The 24,499-nt window shown below is 42.3% G+C and overlaps 1 protein-coding gene across 2 annotated transcripts in view; it reads left to right on the top strand.

The window, feature by feature from the left end:
- Positions 1 to 24,499, top strand: part of TMEM245 (transmembrane protein 245) — a 127,249-nt gene that overhangs the window by 26,951 nt on the left and 75,799 nt on the right. Inside the window, exons 6-8 of one of the 2 annotated variants that reach the window (XM_048839317.2) lie at positions 3,255 to 3,424; positions 10,200 to 10,223; positions 21,369 to 21,473. In XM_048839317.2, coding sequence (XP_048695274.1) covers positions 3,255 to 3,424; positions 10,200 to 10,223; positions 21,369 to 21,473 — 299 coding nt within the window. The remainder of the gene's footprint in view (positions 1 to 3,254; positions 3,425 to 10,199; positions 10,224 to 21,368; positions 21,474 to 24,499) is intronic. The other variant, XM_048839318.2, reaches the window with a different exon arrangement.

The following is a 24,499-nucleotide window of genomic DNA, read 5'->3' on the forward strand; positions in this document are numbered from 1 at the left end:
CCAACAGTCATTGGTTTCATGCATGACCCTTGTGATGCAGACACCCTTCCGATCTTGAGCTCTGACAATAACATGGTCGAGAAGGTGCCAGTGCTTGGACAGAGAGCGTCTCCAGGTGGTCTTATACTTCTCACTTTGTCTAAAGATGGTGTTTGTGATGACCAGGCAATGTTCTATGCATTTTCTCAGGAGGAGGATGCTGTTGGAATTGGCCTTTCCTACTCCTCCTTTTCTGATAGTGCCATTCCAGAGGTCTAATTCATACCTGATTCTAGCATTAAAATCTTTGAGGAGAATGATCTTGTTCTCCTTGGGAATATTGGTCAAGATCTATATAGAATTATTCCTTGATATACTTGTCAACATAGAGTAGTTGGAGCCCATGCACTGATGACAGCAGCAGGCTGGTTGTTGCTGAGCTTAAGATGAAGAGTCATAAGATGTTTGTTGATTCCTTCAGGAAGTTCTGTAAGCTGACTGACACTTATTCTTAATTGCAGAACCGACACCATGAGTGCCCCTGTCCTCTGCAGATTTTTCTTTCCAGAAAAAGGTGTAGCCTTCACCACCTCCTGTCAGTTGACCTTCATCCAGGCACCTTGTCTCACTCCGGGCGGTGACGTCAGTGTTTATATCTCACACGTTCTCTGGCGACAATAGCAGTTCTTTCTGGTCATACATTATTTTTATCTGTCAGCATGCGAACATTACATGTAGCAAAATTCACTGTCTTTTTATAGTTCCAACTGCAGGCAGAGTGATCCCACTGGATGCGGTAATCCAGCCAGGAGTGGGTGAGACAGCCTAGGTTTAGGGCATCTTTTCTAGTCTTCTCCCCATGTGTGTTGATCAGAGGGGATCCTAAAGAGGACTGCTCAGTTGCGATAACTGCTGCCAAATTACACACGTCTCAGTCCAGGTGCCAGACGACCATCCAGCTACCACCACCTACCTATAGATTCATGGTGAGGGACTGCCCAATTCACTAATCCTGTCCCCATCACCTGTCACCGCAGGGCTTGGAAGGTTGGAAAGATGTTATTTCCTGTGGTAGAAGCTTGCATGTGATTTCTTTTAATGTGGGGAAGCTGGTATGCCTACAGCAAATGTACGATCATGACAAGGTGGAGGTCTGGGGCCTAGTGGCAGGGAAAGTCCAAGTTGACTAGAGCGCTCCAACTTCAGCCTTCATCTGCTTTCACAACCATTGAGATCCGAAGACCCTCTTCCACCTGATCTATTGTTGAGGACTTGGTGGATTGGACTGTGCTTTGTCTGGGACCTCTCCTCAGACCTGCTCACCTTTGGAGACCCTACCAGGAAAATGAAGCCCCCGACAACATAGCTCTGAGGATCATTGGAACACTCAAGCTCCTTCACCACAACAAGGTGGCGGTCCCTGAAGAGGCAACATTGCACACCCTGAATGTCAGATGAGCATTAGCTTTCTACATGGACAGAACAAAATCTTTCCATAAATCACCATGCTTATTCTTAACAGCCGAAAGATAAAGGTGTGGCCATCTCTAAGCAACGCCTTTCCAAGTTGATCTTGCAGTATATGCATCTGTCCTACAAACTACACAATTGACAATCTCCTCCTAGAACTAGAGCATATTCCATCCACTAGTTCTTCACCTTGATTGCCTTTCTCAATAGTGTCTCAACTGACATTTGAAAGTGGCCACATGGGCATCAGTGGACGCTTTTAGCTATCACAATGCCGTTACTCAGGACGTTGCAGCAGATGCTCTGCTCGGACACGCTGTCCTATCATCTGCAGTAAATGTCAGTCCGAAGCTCCAGCCTTCCAATTAGGGGCCCTGCTTTCTAATCACCTAAATGGAGCCCCCTTAGGGACATCACTTGAAGAAGAGGAAGGTTACTCACCCTGTGCAGTAACTGAGGTTCTTCAAAATATGTGTGCTCCACTACCTTCTCTCCTCCCCTCTGCTTTGGAGCTGAAACAAGCTCTGCAGCAGAGAAGGAACTAGGCAGGTGGTCGGACGCACAGTGCTATACATATCCTGCTCATGGCATGAGATGCGGGAGGTATGCATGTGTGGTTCGACAGGCACTGCTGGTGAAGGTTTCTGATCTGAGGTGCAGGGGATGCTGCTGCACCTACAGTGGAGCACCCATAAGGGGACACATCTTGAAAAATGTCAGTTACTGCAAAAGATGAGTAACCTCTTTTTTTTCCCCTAATCCTCTTGTTTTATAAGAGAAACATGGGGTGTTGCAGCTGATATTTGATGTAACTGAGTAAGAGGAATATTGAAGATTTTGAAGAGCTATGAACTCGTTTTGGAGTTGTAGAATGTATGTCTGTGGTTTTTCCCCTGCCACACTACTAGTTTTAAAATTTATTTTGTAAAAGAAAAACATGGCACTCGCACTATGGAGTTACAGAACTCTGTAGTACAAGCCATAATTAAGTAAAATCATAAGCAGAATTTTTTATTGCACGTTAACTGAAGTGATCATTTTTTCGCTGAACTGTAATTTTACATTTTTTTTCTAATTTACCTAGCAGCCTAGAGACATATTTGCTGTGTGCACAATATATGCTTACTGATTTAGTTTTTTTCCATAAAGGACAAGTATTCCTTGTATTTGCCTAATTCAGGCTGTGTATGGATTTTACTGAAAGTTGCCGTAATCATTTTTGAGTTGAGATGCAATTTCAGTTCCAAAGGAGAACTTTTTTTAGAGACTTAAGAGCAAATTAAATCCGGATCGTTATAATGAAAGTTTGGTTGCAAGCTTACATATAACTGTTCCTGTTGTGAACATTATTTCTATAAATAGATGTACACTATTATTTTGCCTAAGAGGAAAGAGAGATTTAACATTATAGAAGGCCTAAAGTTTTAGGAATTCTGAGGGAGAAAAGTTTGCCTTTTGTCAAAGATTTTATTATATTTGTCAGTTATATTATGTGTAGCTACACAATTTAGTGCCATGTTTACAATCTGTGGAATTGCACCTATTTACATCAGACCTTGATATGAACTGTAACCTCCATAATGGTGCTATCGGTCTGGACTTAAAACTTCAGATAGCTGAACATGTTTTTCTGCAAGTAAATGACCACCAGTTTTTAAGAAGTTGACATTTAGTACTGTTTCTGGTGATGAGTTTTTATTAAAACAATTTTGATTTTTCTAACTCGCTCTCACAATGGAGTGAAAAACCCTGACATGGTGCACTTCTTAAATCCCTAATCCTTTCTCCCTCTTTTTTTATTACAGTTTGGGTTCTTAAAAAACTTGTGGTCCACTTTGGAGTTGTAAACTTCATGGCGAAACGTTGTAGTAATTGGTGGCATGTTCTGGAAGACTTCGTGAAGGAGCGGCAGGAGGCTCTTGCTCCACGGCCAATCAGAGGACTTGGAAGGGTCATGCTAAAACTTGACAGTAAGGTATTTCAATTTATTTTCTTAAGCCATAATTCTGAATAAAATTTTCTTTATTCTTCATAAGCTGTGCTCTAGAAAGCTATAACTCTAAAATAAGCGTCTCCCACTCATAAGCACATTGTTCTTCATGTAAAAGTGTATCTTAGGCCTTGACTATGCTTGCTCTCTCGAAGGCTATAGCACGTTTTTAAATATTGTTATAATAATGTTTAGCTCCCTTGGCACTAAGATGATGTCTACATACTAAAAAAAAAAAGTAGTTTTTTAAAGTTGTTAGCTAACATGATTTTCTACTTGGATGTTAATGGGGATTTCCCATTTTACAATTCTTTTAACTGATGGTAAAGATGATAAACTGAAGGTACATAGGTGTTTGGGGAGGGGAATCCTGATCATGTTAAGCTAACCGTTTTTTAAAAAGCAACTTTTTTCATTGTGTAGATAGGACCTAAGCTACTTCAGCTACATTTGTGTTTAAACTGTGCAAAAGCATGATGGTTAAACACAACTGTTCAATAGTGTAGAACAGACCAATGTGGTGGTGGGGAAAAACCTGTGGGGTGAGGGTGGGTTCTCTTGGGAAGCTACTGAATATGACATTGCTTATTTTCTTCTGGTTTTCTAAGTCAGTGGGTGCCACATTTCAGGAAAGATGTGCACAAATTGGAGCAAGTCCAGAGGAGAGCAACAAAAATGATTAAAGATGACCTATGAGGAAAGATTGAAAAAATTGGGTTTGCTTAGTCTGGAGAAGAGACGATTGAGGGGGGGACATAAGTTTTCAAGTACATAAAAGGTTGTTACAAGGAGGAGGGAGAAAAATGTTTCTCCTTAAGCTCTGAGGATAGGACAAGAAGCAATAAGCTTAAATTGGACATTAGGGAAAACTTTCTAACTGTAATGCCCATACAAAGCACACAAGATCTGTTATAGGGGAGAAGGCAGCATGTGAAAATACAACAGGATGTGCAGTCTCACACCCACACTCACACCCACACACCCTGCAGATGTTCTTTATAGTTACCAGTCTGTCGTAGCTCGAGTCAATCTAACGGCCAGTTAGATTGAGCACAAGTGAGGAGCTGGGCTCTGTCGGTCGTGATCTGAGGCTTTGCAGGACTGAACCCACAGTTCTATGGCAAAACACCCCAGCTGTAAATTTCCACTTTAGTATATGGATTTTGCAGTGTTATTCTGTAATCATTAGTCCTTAAGTGGTGTTAATCTTAGGGTTTTCCACTGTTATCATTCTTTGGTTATTGTCAGGCTTCCCATCGTTATCTCCTATTTGTTGTCTCGCTTTTGGAGGTGCCTGCCTCACCTCTGAGGTCGTCAATGCTGCTAACATGTTTAGCGTTGGATACAATGGATGCTTTCTGATTGTTTCCTGGTGTTTCCAAGTCTCTCACTTTTTCTTGACCATCTGGACATTTGTGATGGCTTTCGCACTCATCCTTAACCATGCACACATCCTTTACTCGCACCAAGCAATTTTACAGAGACTTTCAGACAAGATAACATTTTGGAAAGGATTATATGGTTACTAAAGGGATTACAAAAGAACCTTACATAATTTAGTTTGCAATGCATCCAAGAAGCAAGATCTTATAGCTAATACTGTAATGAAGTCTTATCCTGAAACAAAAGGTGACCATAATCAGCCATAAGGACTATTCTGGTCTATTTGTACCTTAACATCCGTATTACAGACACTGGGAGTCTGTCAGATGCGTTTCTACCAATGTCCCAGGGGGTCATTCCTTTCTGCTATTCAAAAAAGGTGGCTGGCAGGATGATCAAATCATACATTAATACATTTAATACATACTACATTATTATAACCGTCAATCATTATAACCTCTAATACAAATATAAAATCCTACTCCCACACTGGGGTGCTTAAGCACTGGAATAAATTGTTTAGGGAGGTTCTGGAGTCTATCATTGGAGATTTTTTTTAAGAGCAGGTTAGACAAACACCTGTCAGGTATGGTCTAGATAATATTTACGCCAGCTGTGAATGCTGGGGACTGGCCTAGATGACCTCTCAACATCTCCTCCAGACCTATGATTCTGTTGAAACAGTTGATCCTATGGTGGTAGATGGGAATAAATGTTGCAAAAAGTGAAAGCATGTGATGTAAGTTAAAGGTGTTAAGTCTATTTCTAACACTTTCAATAGTGTGATACTGTAATAAGAACAAAAGAATAGCAAACCCTCATTTTCTTCAGAAGTAAAAGCAAGGTGATTAACCATTTTAAATCTGTTTAGCAGTATGTTTAATTTTAATGTTAGAGTTTGGAGGTCATATGGGCCTGTTTTGCCTGAAAGCCATACTCACTACTTTCTGTTAGTAAGGGGGGGGGGAGCTGAGCTTCAGCACCGGGAAGCTGAGCTTCAGCACCAGGAAGCTGCAGAGACTCAAATGTGAAGAAAACAGGCAGCTGCTGCTGTTTCAAACATAAACAGCTGTCTAAAAGTATTGTGGTGATGCTTTATTCTGGCAGTCTGGCACGTGGTAAGGCCAAGAAGAAGTCCCACTACCAAGAGCAAGAGATGCATAGAGCAGAAAGGTGTCCCATTCCACCCAAGAGAATCTGTCAGCCTAGGCAGGGGCCTAGGGAAGAATGTTTTATTCCCCTTCTTAAGTTAAACCAATAAACAACTGACAGAGGGTGAGGGAGAGAGCTGCTAGTGAGTTCAGCATGTCTTCAGCATTGAGCTCCCTTTTGGAGCATTCCTTTGATGTACCAAGGGGGAGCTATGAGAAAGTAGTCTGTTCAGCTTTCCCCCTACTCCAGGTCCTCTTTTTCTCCTACAGGGAAGATGGGGCATACCCCTCCCCGAGAGAAGTCCTGGGTGAGGAAAGGGAACACAAGCATTGCTGCTTATTCTCTCTCTCAACAGATCAAAGGGACAATCTGGGGCAGAAATTCTATTGTTCTGTACAGCACCTAGCACAAGAGGTCTTGGTCCATTACTTGGGCTCCTAGGCACTATGATAATATAAATAATAAACCCGGGACAACTGGGAGGCTCTGGAGGCAGCAATGAAACCTACTTGTGCATTTCATATAGGTCCGAATTAGATTAGGAAAATGAGATGTTTTTAGCAAAATTGGTTTTACTGTCCCCTCATGCTACTCCTTCTGGCACTGTCCCTGCTGCTGATAGCATCTCAGTAGAAGTTGGGAGCTTCCCGGGTTGGGGGGGAAGATCCCAGGTGTTCTCCTCTCTCTGCCCCTACAATCCTTATACAAATGTTTATACTTTACTCTCACATTTGTAATTAGTCCAAAATCAGTGCTTTGCTTCACCCTAACACACACTTTAAAAAAAAATTCATTGGTTTCAGTTAATGTTTAAAATGGTGATTGTATGGTTTTGTTTTATTTCATTTCTGTTGGGGTTAATAAGGATAGCTCTTTAATGGCGCCATATGGTGTTTCCTGTCCATTGAATGATTCCACACATCCTTGCAGACATCTATAAATCAGGATTGTACTGATGTTTCCCTTTCCTAGTGAGTATTTTTATTAACTGCAGCCAGGGTTGTTTTTAGTGTGTTCAGATACATATAGTCATTTAACTATTCTTGATAGAGTATAGGAGAACTTGATGTAAATGATACAAACAGGTTGGGCAGCTCTCTTACCATACAGAGTCCAGTGTTAGTGTACATCAAGCACCATACTAGTCGTACAGTTCAAACACATCTTAGCAGAAACATTTACCAGATTATGGAAATACGTATAGCCATGATAAATCTTCCCAAGAGAGATGTCAGCATGAATATAAATAGCTTCCTTAAAAAATACTGAGAAAGTGAATGTAGTTTTGTTAAATTTGACTTCCTCAAATATTTGGTTTAACCCAAATGGGTCATATTTTTTTAAAACTAACTTGATTGCTGGGGTAGAAGCAACAACATTTTGGGGTACATTTGTCGGTATTACAGTGGGAAATAAGGCATGTTGTATATAATGTCCCCTAATCTGAGTTTTAGTGTAGAACATATACTTAACTATATTAGTCAACGCTATTGACATTTTCCTGCATATCAGTGCTGAAATCTGGAAGTCCTGTTTCCAAGCTATTCTATTTATCATTTGTTGTATTACTTTTAGAATGAAGAAGATATAAGAGAGAATCTGAATGAGGGAGGTTATGCTAGTATCATGTTAATTTCCCAGGCTAGAACCAGGACAATAATTTCCCCTCTGTCACATTATTATAACCATTAAGAGGGGAAAGTAGCTGATCAAAATATCCTGTTTACACTGCTTGGTACTTAATGATGAAAACGGGTTCTTATACTCATATGGGAATTTTCTACCCAGTTTCCATGAAAGTAAGGTAAGGCAAGATATTTTTTTGTTAAATCTATAAAACCCGTTACCTTATTTTTGACTTATACAATATCCCATTTCCTGGGAAGAAAGAGTGGAAACAAATCAGAAGCTGGAGGCTGAGACTTTTGAAGCTCTCTTGCACCTTCCCATTTCCATGCCTTGTTTCCATAGGAACAGGTGTACCTAAGCCACACAAGTGTATGGAATAACTGCATACTTTCTGTTGTATATTGTTTGTTTTGAAATCTTTGAATGCCTATGTTTAATTGTAAGCCTGTTGCTTGCTTAATCATACTTTAATTTACGTTCTGAAATTTTGGTTTTATTTGAAACATTTTCTATTAGGCCTTGTTTACATTAGGAATTTTGTCCCAATTCCATCTATTGATGGCCAGCCACTGGTGCAAACCCCAGCTGTAGACCAGAAAAAACACAATTTGTTCTGATGGGGTGTTGGAATTATTAATACAGGAACCACTATTCCTTTATTAAATCCAAAGGCCAAATGGTACTTATACAATTGCTCTAAACATGCCTCAAAAGCCTAATCAATAAGTAATATACTACATCCAAACAGTAACAAAACATTAATAAGCATTTGATCAAGAGATTTACAAATGGATTAAACCCAGTGTTGCTTAGACTCATATTGGTAGGCTCCAGCTTGGTCAGGCGGGTATTGGCAATGGACCCTTTAAGAGTTTACTTTTACAAACAAGTGATGTCATTGCCAATTATTAGCTTCAGTTAAAAACCAAGTTGAGACAATTCACCCTTATTTCCAGTCTTAATCCAGATAAGATTTACAACCACCTTTCTTCCAAAGGCATTTCCTCCCCTCCTTCTTGCTGTCTACTTGGGTTCACATAAGCTTTAACACTAGTATGCAGGTTGGGGAAGGGCTGTGTTGGCTCATTTTAAGACAGACATCCTCCCTACTTTTGTTCCTTCTGGCCTTATTGCTTATTATTCTCAAGATCTTCCTTCTTGAGAGTCAGGGCCTTTCTTTACAACACACACAAATTTCCTTAACTAAATTTAAGCTAATCTTAATTCTTTAATTTTATACTTATTCTACCTGGAGCTTAGCCCAGTTTCAAGCTTCACGGGTGCAAGCTGCCACTTCAGTTGTCCACACTTGGGATTTGCATGGATGTATTCGTGACTTGTTACCAGTAGCTGGAATTGAAGTAAAATCTCATTGAAAAGCAGGCCTTAGAATGAGTGAGTCTCTGAGTAGTTTGGGTGAGAATTAGAGTAATATTTATCTCAGTACAAAAGTAGACGGTTGCTTGTCAGAGAAGGGCTCAGCACCTGAATTTATAATATGATCCTACTGCAGACAAGCACGTGTAAATAAGTGTTGGTTCCACGACCTCTTGGTCTGTACCTCATGCATATAAATATATGCGTGTATTTTATATTCCTTTTCATACTGATTATCACTGGGCGTGAATGCAGTAATACTAATAGGATAATAAAATTTATGTGCATCACAATAGGTAACATAAAAGACGCTTCATATATATTTTAAACTGTATCTTTGGTCAAAGTTGGAACCTCATTGCAATAAACTAGTGTATGAGATGCTGATTCCTGATATCACAATGATATCACGCTGCTTTTAGAAAAGAACTTTCACAAGTGTTGCACTGATTTTTAAAATTTTGGCTTGCTACTGTTAATCTGTAACTATTCAAGGCATAGTGATGCTGATTTATAGCTGGTTTATTAGTGTTAAGTTATGCTAGCAAAATATGATGAAGTTTATATTCATTCACTGTACTCCACTTGCTAAATATTATGCATATTTAGGCTTGAAAGGATTAGATTATCGGAAAATGTTGGTAAATACCGATTTCACCATACATAAACCAACAGAAAAATATTTCCATAGATAATAGTCAAAATTTACTATTAGACAAAGTAAGAAAAATGTTGCTTGAACTTACAGTTTTTGATTTAAGGATATTTGCTTTGTATATATTGTGGTATGTAATGTTGACAGTTTTTGTGTTAATGGTTATAAAGCTTTAGCTTTTTGAATCTCAATGTCTGCTGTCATTAAATAATTACTGTTTTACCTCCCCATAATTTCCCACAACTATGAAAATGTAAAGAGATAAAAGTAGGAAAAAAGTTTTAAAAAATTGATATCTGTTGAAATTTATATATATACATGAATTGAATTTTGCCATGCCTATGCATTTTCCTGGTAAATCCTAGATTATTGTATTACAGATTTCACTATTTATTTCCTAATGCAATTTACCTTTGGGTCTGGAATTACTTAATTTTCATTCTGTGGATGACTGTCTGCCTTCATTTCTATTCACACTATTACTGCATTCTTCAATAATCTTCCACTGTCGTCTTGTCTTTTTTTTTTCTCTCCTCCGTCTCCCTTCCTCTCTTCCCCCACAAGCTGTGGCACTGGCTTAATAAGAAGGTAAATAAAGAGATTGTGATTCCAACTAAAGGATTGTGTCCTTTTTGCAGCATGAACGCTTTTAACATGTCTTGCTCTTTAGTTCTCTCTCCCAATTGTCATCTCCTCCCCCCCTCCCCCCCCCCCCCGTCTAAGCTACTGGAGGTCATATAATGCCATCTGATCTATATCTTTTAAATAAAATGAATGCATTTAGTTTAAATGTCTTATACAGCAGGATAGTGTATTAGCGTTTCTCCTTTGTGGACTTGGGTTCAAATAATTTTAAGATTTAAGAAAAATTTGATCTCTGACTAATCCCCATCTGTACACGTCACAAAGCGAACACATAATTTGACTCTATAGGCATTTTCTGTTTAGGGGAGCTTAAAGGTGTTGAAGGTCAGGACTAGGGTAAGTTTACAAAGATGTGAGTGGAAACTTGCATAGCTCCTGTATTATGACTGGCTCTAGTCAGCGCTATTAGGCTTTTGCCTTCAAAAGCACCAACTTAACCCACACATTCTTTTTCTTAAGGGAAAAATAAAACTCCAAATTACTCCATATTGAACCATTACTTGGGGAGCACCCAAAGCAGCATCAAGTAGAAGGAAGGAACATCCAAAACTGCTACTGTAGTTAAAAGAAAATAATTTCCTTTCTATGAGGTTCATAGAAAAAAATAGCCATGTAATCCATATGACACACAATCTCATCCTTAATTCACCCTGTGTTGCTGAGGTACTTCAACTAATTTCTTTCAGTTCTAAACAGGATTAAGCTACTACACTCCTACAAATTGCTACTTTCATTGTCTATACTAGGAATTTATGTTAGTGCATCCACAGTGGCTGGAATCTGGGTGAATCCCGATTTTAGACAAAGCCTTAAACTCTGGCAGAGCATACCAGCTCCACAGTAGCAGCAAGAGAGCTGGAGAGGGCTGCCAATGGAACTTGTATGAAAATCAAGGTGGGAAATCTGGCATCAAAAGTATTAAAATACAAATCTCAAACATAAAATTCCCCAGCAGAAAAGCATTAAGATAGACTAATGGTTGTAGATACATATTGATTTAAATTATTAAATGTTCAAACACAATGTATGAAGGGCAGGAAGTTAAAAGGTAGTATCTTTAAAAAGCAAATAAAACCATAATAACTGGAAATCAGCTAAACTTCTAGCACCAACCTCTGTCCTCATTTATCTCAGCACTGGTGAGAGAATCCAACTAGCTGTCACTGCACAGAAACTCGGTGTTTACTGTTGCCTGTACAAAGTATAAAAGTATAGTCTCTTTGATCAGTCACATAACCTACAGCTGCCCTTGTAGACTGTAGTAGGTACCTGGAATATAATGGCTCTGGCCTGTGATGGGAGGGTGAAAGGGATAGAGTTGTATACCCAGTCCAAAGTGTAGCTGTGGATGGAGAAGGAGATATAAAGGTATTTTTTTAACAGTGTGGGTAACAAACAGTAAAATTGAGATTATAGTTGGGGGTCTTCTGTGGAAAATATGTGGAGAATAATGCATGAGATGTTGTGGTCGTTTTAGCCTGAAACACGGGGACTGTAGAGTTTCATCTCCAGCACCAGTGGATGAGTTCCCTATGCAGGGATTTCACTGAGTATGTGGGGAGTGGTTGGGGTGAGGTAGGGAGAAGGAAGGTTTGTGTGGCTTTTTGTTAAAAGATGGATTGGGGAGAGCAGTTAGAGTAGAAGGATAGTTTGACCATCTTCTGATCTTTGACATTTAGACTGTTTTAATTTCATCCTCCATTTCCTGATGTTGAAAGGATTGTGTCTGTACTACAACGTGCAAGTGTTCTTAAATTATAAATATGTATGTGCAACCATAAGTTGTCTTGAAGAAGAATTTTTGTTTGGGAATGATATGTTACATCTCTGCAATATACCCACACAATGTACTGAGGTACTAATGGAATTTTGGTCTTAACTGTCCATTTTCTTGATTCTGTGGTTTTAGACTCTTAATGTTTGAACAGCGATTTTATGTGGGTGGGTTTACCCTAATTTTGCCACAATATAAAAGTGGCCAAATACTAACATGGCTATTAAAATAAATTTAAAAATAATAATAAAATATAATTAAAAAAGAATAAAAATAATGTAGACCCATCACGTGCAGACTATAACTTTTAAAAAATTGAGCTTTAATTATTTACTTGGAAAAAGTACTTGAAACTTCTCATCTTTCATTTCTTGCACCTACATAGATATTTTGAACATTTATATCAAAATATTTTTATTTTGTAATATGCTAAGACTCCTGTGTATGCTGAGCAAATCATACATTTGTACAACTTAGATATAAAATCCAAAAACAGACTGTAAATTCTGACAGGCTCTTAATTTTATCAAATCTACAGTTCATAAAATGCTAAGAAAGGGGGAAGATTGAAGCACAAAAGAGTGGATTGCAGTTCTAAAGGTTGCTTACCTTTTATAACTTTTTCGTCTTCCTCTCAAGGAAAGTACTTAAGAGAATACTAAAATAAGCTTCTCTGTGCAATGTGAAACTAAAAATATGACCCATGGAGGCAGGACAGGGTTTAAAATGGTTATTGGTAATTCTGGTTATTAGGACGGGAGGTTAAGAGCAAAGCTCTTTTATATAAGAGCTTTCTGTCAGGGACTGTTTTTTAAACTGTGACTTCTGTGAGTAAGAATTACACAACTTAATATTACTTACTGAGCCCAAGGCATAGAAGAGATTCCAGTGAGTTTGAAAGACGTGCTCTGTATGGCATTGTTTACAGCGTGAATCATAAATACCTTTCATTTTTGCTAAAATCAGTGCCTCTGCGCCAGTGTTAGCAACCTTGGGAACCCTAATGTAGACAGCTCCCCAGCTTGTTTGACCTAGCTACTCATCTGCACTTTTTCACCGTGAACCTGACATATCTGAGTAACTGACTTCACTGGAGCTAAATTATCCCTTTTTAACAGTCCTACAATAATGGAAGATTAAATCCTTACCAGAAAACGCATCCGATTTGATTTATTACTTTATTTTAGGGAGGGAAATTAAAATAGACACTGAAACAGCTGCGACTGCATAAAAGAAGCAAGATACTCATACTGTTTGTATTTTACCACAAACAAATATATATTCAGAGGTTTGTCAATATATACAATTTGCATGTATAATAGTTTAGCATGTAAAAATATATTGGAAAATGGGCACTCAGATATACGTAGGTGTTCTTTTAAGATGAGATGATTTGATTTAAATGTTTTTTTGTGAATAATGTACAGTGCTGTATAAAATATAGAAGGCATAATCACTCTCCCAATTCCAATAAATCTAGACATGAGTCAGTCTTTTCAAAGCTAGTTCCTAGTACAAACCGTAGATTTAAAAAGCCACATTCAATTAAAATGTTCATCCCAATTACTTTTTCCAAATACATTTCTCTCAGTGAACTCATGAATGTATGTACTTTGACCTTCCTTTAGTTTTGAGGCGTAATTCAATTGTTTGTAATTTGCTTTATTTTTGAAATGTAAAGATAAGTTTATACCCTTTCCTTCAAAACCCTGACATTTTAAGATAGTTTTCATTGACTGCATATCAGAAATCCATCATTATTATTATTTTTTAATGAGTGAATGACCTTCTGTAGCTTAGGAGTTTGGTTTCTTTCCACTACTTGACTGTCGTAGATGTCATGGCAACATTTGCTTGTAGCTATTGACTAACAATTAAATTACTTTAAAATACTGAATAGCTGCTGACGACTAATGTTTAGAAAGTGTGTGTGTGTGTGTTATGTGCATGCATGTATTTAGGGGTAGGGTAGAAAGGAAAGTCTATAAGAATGACCTAGAGAAATATGGACCAAATTCAGTGGTAAGTTTCAACTGGTTTAATTTACAGTTATTTTTCCCACTGCCTCCAGCATGTAAATTGAACCAACAGTGAGACTGAGGTTTTTGTTTTGTTTTTTAAATGGGAGATTAGAATCAAGCATGTATAGGAGCTGCTGGGTGCTCAGCATTTTTGAAAAACAGGCCACTTATTAGGTGAATAAATACTTTTATTTATAGTATTTAGCAGCGTTGTGTTGCACCCATGTTTTGAAAGTCTTTAAAACTCTCTTAATCTCTCACTTATTTACAGTGAAGTAACCAACAGCCTCTTTTTCATTCTTTGAATTTGTCCTACAGACAATAAACTAGTCTAAGCTAGTGTTGAGGGACCAGATTGAAGGGGGTACAACAAGAGTTAAGAGGAGGCTGTAAGTGAATTAATAATATGGAGAGTATGCTTTCACTTATACCTTATTACACCCTTCTGCTCTTCCCTTTTCAGCTTTCCCTGATGGCCTAACTGCAAGTAGCATAATATTAGACTCTTAGAACTTGTCTACAGTAAGGACACTGATGGTACTATCGGTTCAATGGCTCCAGTGGGAGACCTATCTTCCAAGACTCTAGAGGTTTCCAGATCAAACCAACAGTTTACACAGTGGTAAAACAACAAAAGCCTCTAGATATGTCTATGCTGAGACACTTGTTGCTATCAGTGGTGCTGTTGGATCAGAACTGACAGTGGTGGAAATCTCTCATGCGGTTCCCTAATGTAGATATGGCCATGGACTCAGTAGCCAGTGGGACAGATTCAAAGGTGATATGTAAGCTTATGCGTTAAGTGGATGTATATTTTTCACAAACTGAATCTAAGTTTAGCATACCTGTTGAAGATAATTGAGATAAGAGATACATTACATTAGTTAGGCTTTCTTAAATTCACTTAGATGTGTCTCTGAATTTGGACCTGTGAGTAGAAGCCACGGCTTTTTTTTAAATTGAGAAAGAAATAGCAAGGAAAGTTACAGAAGATAAAGTGAATATTTAACTTATTTATAACACAGTATTTTTAAGGTGCTGTATCCTTTTTATTCTTCAAGTGCTTGCTCATGTCCATTCCATATTAGGTGTGTGTGGTCGCCACATGCATGGGTGCTGGAAGTTTTTCCCCCAGCAGTATCCGTAAGGGACTGGCTCTGGTACCCCTTGGAGTAACGTGCACATGCCGCAGCATAAATGGTGCCTCCGGCTCCCTTCAGTTCCTTCTTGCCGCCAGTGATGGTGCTGGAACATCTGCTGCTTCAGCTAATGTTGTCTCAAACTGTGCAGAACTTGTAGTATAGTTGTTGACAGTGACCCTTAGTAGTAGTTCGTAAAGTTCTCGTAGTCCCAAACGGGACTCAGCTGGGGGACAGGGCATTCCCTGATCTCCAGGCTTTAAGCCCTGCTATCGGTGAAAATCACCTATGCCCATCAGCGATCCACATAACAGTTGCCTTAGGTGCTTAGGCGAAGGGCACATAAGTGACAAGTGTCGTATCTAGGACAAAGAAGGAGCATGATATCCGTCTCAAAGTGCTCCTAATGGAGTCAGTACTCACTCCAGCACCAAAGCAGCGGCCCGACTCCGCACCGACTACCAGGCCTCATCCACAAGATAGCACCAGTCTCCCTCCACAGCTCCAATCAAGAAGCTGAAAAAGACTGAGGGGAAGATCTCCTACCTCAAGGAAAGGAGAGGGCTGGGGAAGTTGGGCCCCAGCGCAAGTCAAGTGGTGCAGCCCATCCCATACTTCGCTTACGACTTTGAGTTGCTCAAGAGATGCTGATGCACCCGGTGCTTCCCACACCGGCTCCCATGGTACCCCGGCCTCGGGGAAAACCTGCATTGGGACCTATGCGTGTCCCCACCTCAGTGGCACTGTTCCCCATCAAGAGGGCGGTCCTACCATCGCTTGCCCACCCAAGGTCGTCACCTCTCAGGATTAGAGAGGCAAGCTCAGTGGAGCCCTCTTCAGTCTCTGCACCTGGGACACCAATCAAGGGACTCAAGGCATACCTCGCTGGTAGATTAGCACAGCCTCTGAGGCACGTGCCACCTGTCAAGATCTATGGGACGAGCCCCGACCATCTGCAAGGGCCCGATACCGATCACAGGATCGATCGGGGATCCGAGACCACCAGGCCATTATTGCCCATCTCCAAGAAGGAGGTTGCCGTACTCAGGAAGATCCTTCCAGCAACTGGCCAGTGGTAGCTCCCGGGCCCATTCTACGTACTGGTCGAGTAGTGTGAGGCGGGGATCGCTGGGTGTCCAACTCAGATCCGCCAATCGCTGTCAGTCCCTGAGGCCTCGAACAAGATGGCCCGGCTTCCTCGGACATGTTGGCTTCGGGACGCAGTGACTGGCACCGGTCAGACAAGAGCCAACGCTCTGTCCAATCCTGGTTGCCCGGTACCGACTGCTTATAGCGTCGGCACGGAGTGACGTTTCCTGACTGCGGGACAAGCCCTGGTACTTGCGGTGCTATCTACATCATCAGCACCGAAACCTGTCCCATGGCCCAAAGTGCAGTGACCAGTGCTATGGTACCCATGGGGGTTCTCCCAACCTTCCCAGGTTGCTCAGTCTGTCTCGGAGAGGGCAGCAGCCTCGGTATCCCGGGGAGCAAGTTGCTGAACAACCAGTGGACGTGGAGGTTCCTGCGGCACTGGCAATATGTGGCAAGCCGTGGCCAGGTTTGAAGTGTCGCTCCCCGAGGCTTCCAAGAAGGAGTTCTGATCGATCCTCGAGGAGGGAACAACTGCGGCCAGGACAGTCCTCCTGGTGGCATCAGATGCCACTGATTGCTGCTGCCCACACCATGGCTTCCACTACCTCCATGTGGCAAGCCTCCTGGCTGCTCCTCTCTGCATTGTCTACTGAGGCCCAGCAGTCAATGCAGGACTTGCCCTTCAATGGCTGAGCCCTATTTGCGAAGCAAACCGATAGCAAGTTGCATAGCCTCAAGGACTCCCGCACCACCCTGAAAACCCTGGGTCTCTACATCACAGCCCTGGCGCATAAGCAATTCAAACCACAGCAGCCTTAGGGCCGGGGAGCCAGCCTCGGCAGTACCAGCTCCACAAATGAGCTAAGGGCTACAAGCACCACCTGCCTCTGTCCAGTCAGGCTTGACCTGTAACAAGTAAGGGGCCAAACGGTCATTTTGAGGGTGTGTCTGAGGGTAACCTACCCGACTATTCCCCAGATGCATCTTTCCCAGTAGTTCCTCCCTACTTGAAAAGCTATAACTTCGGACCCCTGGGTCCTCAGCACAGTGGAGCAGGGTTATACCCTCCAGTTCCTTTCTACCCCTGCTTCCCACCCACCTTCCCCGTCCCTCTTAGGGACCTTTCTCACAAGAGTCTCCTTGCACAGGAGGTAAAGGGGTTACAACAGCTGGATGCAGTGGAAGAAGTTCCTCTCGAGTACAGGAACAAGGGGTTCTATTTCCGGTACTTTTTAATCCCAAAGGCCCAGGACAGTCTATGACCCATCCTGGACCTGCGAGACCTCAACAAGTACCTAAGGACACGACAGTTCCGCATGGTCTCCCTGGCTTCTATCATCCCCCTCCCTGCATTCGGGAGACTGGTATGCCACCCTCGACTTGAAGGACGCATAGTTCCACATAACGCTTTTTCAAGGACACAGACACTTCCTCCAGTTTACAGTGGGGCCCCACCACTACCAGTTTGCGGTCCTCTCGTTTGGCCTGGCGACAACACGGAGAGTATTTACCAACTGCATGTCAGTGGTAGCCGCTTACTTCAGGCGCTGGGGTATCCAGATCTACATGTATCTCAACGACTGGCTGGTCAAGGGCAGCTCCAGGTCTCAAATCCAAAGGGATTTTGCAGTGCTTCAAGCCACGTGCCGCTCCCTGGGTCTCCTAGTAAACGACAAAGTCAATGTTGGTGCCTGGACAAAGGATAGAGCTAATTGGAGCGTTCCTCGCCTGGACCTGTGCTAGAGCGTTCCTGCCAGTAGAAAGATTTCGGGCCTTGACAGACCTCATCATGGAAGTGTCCCCATTCCCCCTGACTACAGCCAAGGTCTTCCTGTGCCTGCTGTGCCACATGACAGCCTGAACATACATTGTCCACCATGTCAGGCTCTGGATGCGGCCCCTGCAGGAATGGCTGACAGCCTATTCCCAGTCTAGGGATCACCAGGAAAAGATAGTGACCATCTATCTAGTGTGCACCTCTGAGATCTTCAGACCCAGGGTATGTGGTCCCCGGAGGAGATGACGCTCCACATAAACGTCAAAGAACTCAGTGGTCCGATTAGTGTGCAGCATCTTTGGCAGCGTATGTGGTCCCCGGAGGATCGGACCTATTCAGAGGAGGTCCAACAGGTCCTCCTGGGAAGTAGGAAGCCCTCAACTAGATTGACATACCTGGCCAAGTGGACAAGGTTTTCCTGCTGAGCATCTGAGTGTGGCATCTCTCCTTTGTGTTCTTCAATACAGGATGTCCGAGACTATCAGCTTCATTTGAGGACCAGGGCCTGGCGCACACGTCCATTAGAGTGCATCTCGCAGCCATCTCCACTTTTTACCCGCTGATCCAAGGACAGATGGAGTTTTGCAATGACATGGCAGTCAGATTTTTGAGAGGGCTTGAGAGACTTTTCTTGCATGTACACACTTCTGTCCTGCAGTGGGATCTTAACTTGGTCCTCTCTAAGCTCATGGGCCCTTTTCGAGTCGCTAGGTTCCTGCTCCCTTTCCCACCTGTCATGGAAGTTCACGTTCCTGGTGGCGGTGATGTTGGCGAAACGAGTCTCTGAAATTAGAGCCTTGACCTCAGAACTGGTGTACACGGTCGTCTACAAGGACAAGGTTCAGCTGCAGCCCCACCCGGCCTTCCTGCCGAAGGTGGTGTCCACCTTCCATATGAGCCAGGACATCTTCCTCACGGTGTTCTGTCCCAAACCGCACAAGACCAGTGAAGAAAGGCACTTCATATGCTGGACATCCGAAGGGCTTTGGCTTTTTACTTAGAACGTACCGAACGTTTCCATAAACCAACTCAGTTCTTCATCGCTACAGTGGATAGGATGAAGGGCCTGCCAGTGTCCTCGCAGAGGATTTCCAATTGGATTACCTTGTGCATAAAGACGAGTTATGACCTGCTGGGGGTTCTGCTGCCACTGGTTGTTAGAGCCCACTTGACTACGGCTCAGGTGTCTTCGGCCTTCCTGGCGCACATCCCTGTCCAGGACATCTGTAGAGCTGCAACATGGTCCTCTGTCCACACATTCACAGTTCATTATGCCATCAGTCAGCAGGCCAGTTGCAATCTATACGTCTGTGAACTCCTACCCACCTCCAGGGGTACTGCTTTGGAGTCACCTAATGTGGAATGGACATGAGCAAGCACTCGAAGAAAAGACAGCTACCTTTTCCATAACAGGTGTTCTTTGAGATGTGTTTCTCATGTCTATTCCATGACCCACCCTCCCTCCCCCGCTGTCAGAGTTTCTGGCAAGAAGGAAATGAGGGTGGGGGAGCCGGCGGCGCCTCTTTCACTGCCGTATGTGCCAGTCGCTCAGGGGGTACCAGAGCTGGTCCCCAAACATACTGCTGAGGGAAAAGCTTCTGGCACCGGTGCATGTGGTGAGCACACATACCTAATACGGAATGGACATGAACAACGCATCTCGAAGAACACCAATTCAGGAAAAGGTAACTCATTTTTATGTTGCTGTGTCATCAAAATCATTAAACGTATGAGCCCTTTGAAAGGGCAAAACTGAAACAGGATTTTCTGTAGTTTCCTAGATGGTAGATAGTTTGGAGTTCAATCTAGTTGGAATTTTTCAGATAACTGCCCTGCAGGCAGTTGACTTCCCCACTATTACCAGGGAGAGGACTTGAATGATTGCTGAAGTATTTCAGGGTATGGTGGCAAACAATGAAAATTTCCATGTTCTCTCTGAGATTTTTGCTGGGTACTGCAGGTTCTTTGAGATTCCCTTCTGCAGAACATAGTATAATGCAGGTTTCATTGCAGGAACTTGCAGAACTCAACAATTACCTCTCTAAAGAGAGTGTCACACTGTATTCTGAATAGTTTCTCTGAAATGCTGACTATCTGCCTTGTGACAATGTGTGTTAAACAAGATGTCAAGATGTAGTGGAGTCTGAGGGTAAAATCATTAATGTATATTAGGTGTTCAGATGCCACGGTGATGTTCCAGTTATAAAGAGATTTTAAAACTATAACAATCAGTAATTGATCAATAAAGCAACTTCATATGCAGGGATAGGGATCCGTAATAGAGAGAGCTCCTGTTACTCTAACTTTTAACATTTACATGACACTGAGGAAGAGAATAGCAACTAAAATTATCAGCACAACCACTGAATGTCGAGCCGTTTCTCATTTGGAAATATTGAACCCTCTTCATATTGCCTCTGAACTCAGTTCTGTTTTAAAGTAAAATTTTAGAGCACAGCTAGATTTACCCTGCTAGTTTCTTTTACTCGAGTGCTTTTTCTGACTTTTGAGCCACAAAATCTGGAAAAAATAGATTTGCCCACGATGAGGTTATGTGATCTTTATTTAATCAGGCCCCTTTCATATTTGATTAAGTGCAGTTTACTCTTTTTTCTAGAGTACTCTCCACACAGCCATGTAATTAAGATTTTTCCCTCCTTGAACGACGCCAACAGAACTTCATGAACCTGAAGTGATGTGATTACTGGTTAGTTGCGGCATGTGTGTGTTCAGGCCATCTGCACTGAGTTCAGGCTTGAGGTCTGATTAGCAGCATTAAAAATCAGGCCACTTATGTAGGTATCTCATTAGAGACTTAGGTGATTTTCAGCCATCCAAATTGGCAAATTATGGTTGTATAGTCCACACCGGTAACTTCCCAAGTTTTGTGCAGATGATAGTGACCGTAAGTTTCTCTGTTGCTTGAAGACAAGAAATTAAGCCAGAATGTAAGTTCAGAATTAAAATGAGTGCTAGCTTCTTTGGGTCTGATAACAAAATAATGTTAAATTACTGATTGCTTTGCTGAGGGCTTGCTATGTGAGTCACAGTAATATTTAAATTTAATTTGCAAAATCACTTGCATTGTAACACTTTCCTTAGTTGTCATGCTAAACATTGCTTGTTAATTGTTCATATCTAAGCTTAGGGTCTGATCTTGCAGTCTTTTTGTAAAGAAAACTCCTGTTGAAATCCAGGATTCAGACTGGGTCAGTATCACTTGAATAAAAAACTGATTTTTTTTTTTGTATGTCATGATTTGTTTTTCTTTTTTCTGCACAGATGATCGTGTGGCTGGAGAAAATGCTTGATAAAATAATTAGCATTTTCATAATATTTTTGCTAGTGATAGGAACGCTTCTGCTAGCCCTGCTCCTTACGGCAAAGGTACAGTGCACCAAGAATGATAATCAGTTCTTTTAATCCCTTTTTTAAATGAAAATGTTACTGATGTTTATGCTGCACTATACTAAATATCTTTAAAAGCCCTTCTGCTTTAATCAAATGTTCTTCAATCTATCTTGTTAATACTATGTATAGATGAAGAAAAAATATTTGTGTATGCAAAGAGTGTCACACTAGTAAACTGTGAAGTAGCAGAATTGTGAGCCATATTATAATTTTACAGTACTAGTACTCGAATTATTTTGCAACCTATTATAGCTGCTCAGTTTCAATGAGTAAGGGAGAACACCTCAGATTCCTTAGCATCAGCGTTATGCTGGTGTAAATTATTGCAGTAGAATATTAATATTGTGAAACTACTTACCAATTTTTATGTGAAGAATGATATTTGAATGCATTGAAGATCACTTTCAGCATAAATCTGTGGAAATAAGGGAAGAGCATACATTTCTATACAAGAACTTCTGCATCTCACACTTGTAAATATTTGTGAGGTGTGTAGGTACACATGCCCATATGTAACTGTCAGTTTTGATCTCATGACACCACATTTTCAAGGTCAGATTTTCTAACTGATTTTCACTATGCAGCTACTCTTTCTTCCCAGTGGAGGTCACTCATTTAATGTAAAGTTCTTTTTTTTAAACTCCTGAAGAATTCTGAGCCACTGCACATGTGCCCTGCAGAATTTTTTTTTCTCCGCAGAAAATTCATTCTGCCAGAAAGGCACTGCAATTACACCCTTTGCCCACCAGGGGCTACTGTGGTGCCAGAACTGAGGGCAGCTGCTTCCAGTCAGGTTAACCAACCACGAAGAGGGGAGAGGGAGAAGAAGAGGTTGAGTTCCTCACAGTGCCCTGCTCATGGGGCCAGGTGAGGAGGCATGGAATGTGTGAGGGACAGACAACGTGGGGCACATGGGGCTGCTGGGGGCGGGGGTGTCACAGACGGGGGTTAAGAAGGGCTAGTGGGGGACAGACTAGTGCGAGGGCTGAATGGGAGTGGGGGTGCAGGGCCACATGGGGAATGAGGAGGAGGAGTGGCTGAGTGAGGGTACATGGAGATGAGGGAAAAGGGCTGGCTTACTGGGGGTGCAGGGACACATGGGGACAGGGGCAGATGTGCCTGACTGAATGAGAGAGGCTAGGGGTCAGCCAGGGAAGGCTCCCCAACTCTGTAACAATCCCTCCCCTCTTCCCCCAAAAACCTGTTTCATACTTAGAATCATAGAATATCAGGGTTGGAAGGGACCTCAGGAGGTCATCTAGTCCAACCTCCTGCTCAAAGCAGGACCGATCCCCGACTAAACCATCCCAGCCAGGGCTTCGTCAAGCCTGACCTTAAAAACTTCTAGGGAAGGAGATTCCGCCACCTCCCTAGGTAACGCATTCCAGTGTTTCACCACCCTCCTAGTGAAAAAGTTTTTCCTAATAAATCCAACCTAAATCTCCCCCCACTGCAACTTGAGACCATTACTCCTTGTTCTGTCATCTGCTACCACTGAACAGTCTAGATCCATCCTCTTTGGAACCCCCTTTCAGGTAGTTGAAAGCAGCTATCAAATCCCCCCTCATTCTTCTCTTCTGAAGACTAAACATCCCCAGTTCCCTCAGCCTCTCCTCATAAGTCATGTGTTCCAGACCCCTAATCATTTTTGTTGCCCTCTGCTGGGCTCTTTCCAATTTTTCCACATCCTTCTTGTAGTGTGGGGCCCAAAACTGGACACAGTACTCCAGATGAGGCCTCACCAGTGTCGAATAGAGGGGAACGATCACATCCCTCGATCTGCTGGCAATGCCCCTACTTATACATCCCAAAATGCCATTGGCCTTCTTGGCAACAAGGGCACACTGTTGACTCATATCCAGCTTCTCGTCCACTGTAACCCCTAGGTCCTTTTCTGCAGAACTGCTGCTGAGCCATTCGGTCCCTAGTCTGTAGCGGTGCATTAGATTCTTCCATCCTAAGTCCAGGACTCTGCACTTGTCCTTATTGAACCTCATCAGATTTCTTTTGGCCCAATCCTCCAATTTGTCTAGGTCCCTCTGTATCCTATCCCTACCTTCCAGCGTATCTATCACTCCTCCCAGTTTAGTGTCATCTGCAGACTTGCTGAGGGTGCAATCCACACCATCCTCCAGATCATTTATGAAGATATTGAACAAAACCGGCCCCAGGACCGACTCCTGGGGCACTCCAGTTGATACCGGCTGCCAACTAGACATGGAGCCATTGATCACTACCCGTTGAGCCCAACAATCTAGCCAGCTTTCTATCCACCTTATAGTCCATTCTTCCAGCCCATACTTCTTTAACTTACTGGCAAGAAGACTGTGGGAGACCGTGTCAAAGGCTTTGCTAAAGTCAAGGAACAACACGTCCACTGCTTTCCCTTCATCCACAGAGCCAGTTATCTCGTCATAGAAGGCAATTAGATTAGTCAGGCATGACCTTCCCTTGGTGAATCCATGCTGACTGTTCCTGATCACTTTCCTCTCCTCTAAGTGCTTCAGACTTGATTCCTTGAGGACCTGCTCCATGATTTTTCCAGGGACTGAGGTGAGGCTGACTGGCCTGTAGTTCCTAGGGTCCTCCTTCTTCCCTTTTTTAAAGATGGGCACTACATTAGCCTTTTTCCAGTTATCTGGGACCTCCCCCAATCGCCATGAGTTTTCAAAGATAATGGCCAATGGCTCTGCAATCACATCCGCCAACTCCTTTAGCAGTCTCGGATGCAACGCATCCGGCCCCATGGACTTGTGCTCGTCCAGCTTTTCTAAATAGTCCCGAATCACTTCTTTCTCCACAGAGGGCTGGTCACCTTCTCCCCATGCTGTGCTGCCCAGTGCAGTAGTCTGGGAGCTGACCTCGTTCGTGAAGACAGAGGCAAAAAAAGCATTGAGTACATTAGCTTTTTCCACATCCTCTGTCACAAGGTTGCCTCCTCATTCAATAACGGGCCCACACTTTCCTTGACTTTCTTCTTGTTCCTAACATACCTGAAGAAA

The sequence above is a fragment of the Caretta caretta genome, chromosome 2, assembly GCF_965140235.1.
Source record: "Caretta caretta isolate rCarCar2 chromosome 2, rCarCar1.hap1, whole genome shotgun sequence".
Classification (NCBI taxonomy): domain Eukaryota; kingdom Metazoa; phylum Chordata; order Testudines; family Cheloniidae; genus Caretta; species Caretta caretta.